Source organism: Rousettus aegyptiacus, unplaced genomic scaffold, assembly GCF_014176215.1.
Source record: "Rousettus aegyptiacus isolate mRouAeg1 unplaced genomic scaffold, mRouAeg1.p scaffold_m13_p_3, whole genome shotgun sequence".
In the NCBI taxonomy this organism is placed as follows: Eukaryota; Metazoa; Chordata; class Mammalia; order Chiroptera; family Pteropodidae; genus Rousettus; species Rousettus aegyptiacus.
In genome coordinates this window covers 144,717,572-144,723,571 of record NW_023416306.1, presented here as the reverse complement: position 1 = coordinate 144,723,571, position 6,000 = coordinate 144,717,572, and the positions used below count along the sequence as shown (strand labels likewise).

General features: G+C 39.8%; 1 protein-coding gene across 1 annotated transcript in view; it reads left to right on the top strand.

The window, feature by feature from the left end:
- Positions 1-437: 437 nt before the first annotated feature.
- The window catches only part of KCNH5 (potassium voltage-gated channel subfamily H member 5), a 251,229-nt gene continuing 245,666 nt past the window's right edge, over positions 438-6,000 (top strand). Inside the window, exon 1 of the mRNA XM_016141793.2 lies at positions 438-763. Coding sequence (XP_015997279.1) covers positions 691-763 — 73 coding nt within the window. The 5' untranslated portion in view covers positions 438-690. The remainder of the gene's footprint in view (positions 764-6,000) is intronic.

Here is a 6,000-nt window from a genome sequence, read left to right as displayed (position 1 = left end):
GCCCTGTCTGGCATCCTGCCTGCTTCTCCCACTACCTCTCCCACTCCACGACCCCACTGGACTGCCAGCGTTCGTCTCGATCTCCGGGGAGAGAGGAGCGGCAACCAGGCGCGCAGCCCCGCAGAAGTTGGGCTCGGCAGGGCAGCCGCGATCCCGCTGAGCGAGAGGAGTGGGCTAGGGCAAGGGGAGAGGAAAGCGCGGTAAAGGGGTCTGGATCTGGGCTAAGAGGGACTGGAAGACAGGCGCTTCAGTTGGCTTTTCCCGCTCCCCGGGCCTCGGGGCGCGGGGCAGGGGGAGAAATGCTGAGCCCGCGCCCAGGCGACCGCCGCCAAGGCAGCAGCCTCAGCAGCAGTTTCAGCATCAGCACCGGCGGGACAGCGACAGCGGGGGCGGCGCAGGCGCACTGTGCCCCGCGGAGCCTGCAGTTCCCGAGCCCCGTGTGCGGCACCGCCACTGTCTGGGCAGCCGCGGCCGGGGGAGCGCTACTACCATGAACTGCCTGGTCCTCCTCGCCAGAGCTGCTCATCCGGGTCGGGCTGGAGACACAGTCAGGGGACCCCGTCGCCGCCGCCGCGCCCCCTCTTCTTTCGGCTCCATCTTCTCCACCTTTTCCTCCAGTTCCTCCACCTTCTCTTCCTGCATCCCCCCCTCCCCCGCCGCGGATCCTGGCCGCCGCTCTCCAGACCCAGGATGCCGGGGGGCAAGAGAGGGCTGGTGGCACCGCAGAACACATTTTTGGAGAACATCGTCAGGCGCTCCAGTGGTAAGAAGAGTTGCAGTTCCGAACACCCCCCACGTCTATCCTGCCCAAGCGCGCCCCCGTCCTCCCCGCCCCATCCCTCTCCAGGAGGGATGTAGACAGCCCTACCTGGTGTCTTCAGTTACTAGTTGGACCTGATTCTGGGTGGGGATGGGAATGAGGTGGTGGTGGAAAGTTAGTTGCATTCCCTCTCACGGCGTACTCACCCTCCTCCCACCTGTCCAGAGCCCGAAACCTGGAGAAGCTAAGGGGGAGTGGGTAGGGCATAGGTACGTCTGGAGAATATAGTTGAGTTTCGCTTCAGTGAGAGTATTTTTCTTGTTCGTCCTCTGCCTACATTTTCCCCCAAGTAGGCTCCAGAGACTGAACAAATTCTTAAGAGTTAGTTAATCTCAGTGCAAGGGCTTCCCTCAAGTTGGGAATGGCCGCGAAAGTGGCTCCTAATAAGGTTTAAGTCTCCGGAATGGCTTTTGGGCCCAACGGGGCACTGCTGAGAGGAGCCTTGTGCTGGGGAAAGTAGGTAGAATCGAACCTAATTAAGAGGGTGCTTGAAAAATGGGAAGGCAATTACTGTGGCTGACTTTGTGTTAAAAGTTTTTTTAAAAAATTTTTATTGTGCATTGGCCTATATTGATTTATATATTTGCTTTGACTTAAATAGGAGAAATGTAGAAACAATAGTTATTGTGTTTTTAAAGTAACTAGAGAAAGAATTTTTAAAAATGCCATTCTCCCTGGCTACCGATGTCAAGGTTTACTTGTCTTAGAGTGTTTTAAAATGCCATCCATTTATACACTCATTTCCTCCGAGATACTCTGAATAAGAAGGTTATATATTTCACATTTTAAGACCTTGCAAATTTTGCATTTTCCTGAAATCTACATCTTCTACTTGTTTAAAATTCTTTTACGTAATTTTCAGTTTTATAAGCAAGATATGTAAAGTACACTTTAAAAAGTTTTTTTTTTCTTTTCTTTAGAGGCTTGTTATTTTGTTGCAAGACACCTTGCTTGGACAGTTATGAGAGTGACATTTCTGCATATTGATTACAGTAGAGCTTGGACCAAAGCAATGGCAATACTCTGCAGTTCCATACTTCATTGTTCATTCATTCATTGATTCATTTAAACAATATTTTCGAGTGCCTTAATAGACGCTTTGCGGGATCCTTTGGATAAAAAAATGATTAAGACACATCTGTTTTCAGGAAGCTTCCTGCCTGGTGGGCAAGACAGAGCACTCTCAAATAATAATAAATAATTAAATATGCTTTCCCTGAATTGGTAGATTAGATTATATTCTTAGATTAGGATCTCTTTTTGGCTTGTAGATATTTCCCCCCGATTTTGGGACTATGTATATTTAAATGTCCAAAGGTGTTTTTCATAAAGCTCTAACACAATATTTGGTTTTAATTTGAGGCGTTTGACTTTATTTCTTCTCCTGTGGTCAACACTTGGTACTATCCAATTCTAGAGTAGACTTTTTGGGTTAAAAAAAAAAGCTAATAAAACTGGTTTAGTTTATTAAAAATCCTATAATATTTTTTTGACATTCCAGTGTGATTCCAAATGTTTTTGATTTTTCATGATAATAGAAAATACGAATTTGTAATGGTAGGCAATTTCTGTGTTTAACCATTACCTTGCATTACTATTACAGAAGACCTCAAGTACAAGGGAGATATTATTGTTAAAACACCAGTTTGAGAAATTTAAAGGTGATTGGAACCAGTTATTTAAGATCTATCAGTCTTATTTTAACTTTCTGATCTTCTTGAGTTATTTCAACTCTTTGCAATTTGTCTGTGATAGGACTTTTCAGAGAAGGCCTTAAAGAATAAAGCCCACAGGTTCTCTGTTGCCTCGTAGGGTAATCAGACAGAAGATGACAGTCCCTCCACTGAAGTTTACTAATATAGCGTCTTGGGTTGAAACTTTGTATGCAGACTGGAATTGTGAGCCAGTGTTTAGATGATTACCTTTTATTTCATACATACCATGCAATTAAGACTTACCTTATGTGGTTTAGAACTATCTGCTTCTGTTGCCTCCATTTTACATCTTCCATCCAAGTTAATGAATGTTCTACCTTTTTCACATGTCATGTTCATAATCGTTTCATTGGTTTCATGTTTATTTCCATGGATAGCACCAAGGGTGAATGAAAATTATTTGTTTTGGCATTTTACATATCACTTCTGATTGCTTATGGCTAACTTTTAATACCACTACTCAAAACCTCTGAGCTCTGTTTGAAATGTGTTAGATACTTGAGATAACTCTATGCGCATGTGTACATAATAAATATTGGACAGTCTCAGTACCACTCTTACAGGAAGAACCTCGGAAAATGAAAACTATAGTATTAAATTGGTCTGTACGTTCATGTGGTCATTTCCCACAGCCATTGCCATTTCTATATGATTTGGCAGAGAAATGGGAAAATTTATTCTGAGAAATTGTTTGATTGAGACTAACAGAAATTTCCTTTCAGAATTCTCACAGACAGATTGAGTTTGTCACAGTGAAGATTTCATTATTCACTAACTTAACAACATTGAAAGTGAGGTGTTGGCAGAGCTTTAGTGGGAAAGGAAAAAGAAGAAGGCAGCACTCCCAATATATTTAAGAATTGGAGAGAGAGGCTGGAATTTTCTATTTACCTTTACTGCATGAAATGCTTCTTTTTATGATACAACATCATTTTCTTCTTACGAAGAGATCAGATCATTTAGTGAGAGTCAGAGGAAATAGAATCATATACATAGAGAGGCGCACAGATAAACATATAGACAGGCGTCCACCTAGGTAGAAAGGTAAATGCAGAAGAAAGAAACTCTTTTTTTCTCTCTCACACAAAGAGCAAAAGAGAGATATAGAAAGTAACAGAGAGAAGGGGAAGGCAGGGAGGGGCGGGAGAGAGAGAGAGAGAAAGAGAGAGAGAAGAGGAAAGGAGAGGAGAGAAAAGGAGAGAGGAGAAAGGAGAGAAGAGAGGAAGGGGGAGATCAGACATGAAAGGGAAATGGACACAAAGAGAGAACATCAGGCTTTTATTTGTCTGTGGATACCACTAATGAGCTGAAATCTCAGCCAATTAGAAATCCATCAGAGGACTTCTTGATGATGCAGAACAAAAGAGCAAGTGTGTGGAGTTCCTAATAAAATTCCAAACTCCCCAGTTGCAATTTCCCAGAATAACAAACAGTGCTGTATTCAGTGCCCTAGAGTAGCAGCGTAGCCTTTTCACTGTTTTTTACACCTCTTGAGATTGGCTTTTTATTTTCCTTATTTAGTTGACTTAGTCTGTTATGGGAAAGCATTTCAAAGTATTATGGGTGATTCAAAGTCTATAAAACAAAATAATGAGAGCTGCTGAAAAGGATGGATACACACATACTTTACAGACAAATCCCCAAATAGTAGAAGTAGGGAATTCCTCTTTTTCAGTTTTAAAAGACAAATAAAAGGCATTATAGTGATTCCTAGCATATGATTCTAGTAGGTATAGTGAGCATGTTATTACTCCAAGAAGTTGTAAAGGTCAAACATATAAATGTAATAGCAAGGTTTAGATGCATTTTTGACTATCAAGAATAAGTTGGTAGAAAAGGAAAGTGTGGGAATGATGTGATAAGTTCATTACACCTGTGCAGTGTCTCATGGGAGTCCCCCTCCTCCGCCCAAAGTGCTTATTGACTGTATCTGTGTCTGGAACATTATTAGGCTATCTTCCCTTGTTTAAATTTTAATTATTTATGCAAGCTATTTATCAATATATATTGGGCTGTAGGGAGCAGTAAGCTTGTGGGTAAAGGGAAGGCAGCTGAAATAAAGCAACAGTTTTTAGGACTATTAGGTGCAATTTTATATTTAAAAAACAAAACAAAATATTTCAAAGACCTTCAATATGATTATGTCTTTGGGCAGCACACTTTATTCATATGTTGTCTTTGATTCCTTGACAAATAGGCATAAATGGTTAGTTTGGGTAATGGTGGAATATGTTGCCATTTGAAAACATAACTTCAAAAATAATATATTTTTATTAGAAATTTTTGTTCTTTAATATTTTAAACATGAAAAACTAGAAATGTTTTCCTCTTTAGAGAAAATAGGATAAGGAAAGAAGAAGACAGTAGGCAGTATTTTATGAACCATTTAACTTTCAAGATAAGAGATTCAGTATACTCAGTTTCTGCTCAAGATACCCAGGTTGCACAAGCACTTTCATTACTCAGTTGTCTCTTACTTATAGGAATATCCAAACCTATTTTTGTACTATAATTAATATTTGGAAAAACAGATCTTAAAGGGGAACCTAGAGAACATGAAATAGAGAACTAGTGATTTAAAAACAAAGCAAAAAAGGAATAATAACTTTTAAGAATTATACAATGTAAAAGAGATGGTGAAAAATGAATTTTTCTGTTATAAAGTTCTTGAAGTTTTTTCTTAAAAGATTTTCTTTAACATCTAAACTGCTATTCAGGAAATATTAAAACCACATGACAACTCATGATAAAACCACATGGTGTTTTAGAAGCATTGGTTTACCCAGGTCTTACAGTGTATTGCTTTCACTTTTAAAATATCATAGAGGTTGAAATTATACTGACAGTTCCTTGATTATATTTATAAATAAGCCAGAGGATTGTCTTTTGCTTTAGAGCCCACACTGTGTTATATAACAAATGCAGTACTTTCCTGACTAAAGAGCTGTTTATCCCAGGACAATATTGTCTTCACTAGGTTTGCCTTATTTGTCTATCTTTTGCTTGATTCCAGAAGTAGGGTGTGTATGAAATCCATGCACCTAGTTATCTTTTAACTGCTTTACTAACAGAACCATATAAAATAGTACTTTTTGATAGAAGGGAGCTTTAGGATTATTTTAATTGGCAATGACTGAGTAGATTCCAAAAAGAAATCTTTTAATTTAGTCAATATTTATCTTTGACTTTCATTGTTAACAACAGCTGTTTGCTAGCATGGAGAAACAATGATTCCACATTTTCCAGGGTCTAGTCTAGGAAAAGGTTATGTATTGTTCTTCAAAGCTCTGAGGTTAGAATTTACCACAAGAGGTCACTATAGGTTCTGTCACAGGTGAACCAAGTAGTTAATCTCCTGTTTTCTTTCTTTTCTCCTCAAATTTGATTGGAGGTTAAAATCAATGTAGTTAGTTGTTGCTCTTGAAAGAAAATATCTAAAACATAAGACACAGAGAAGTAAAACAA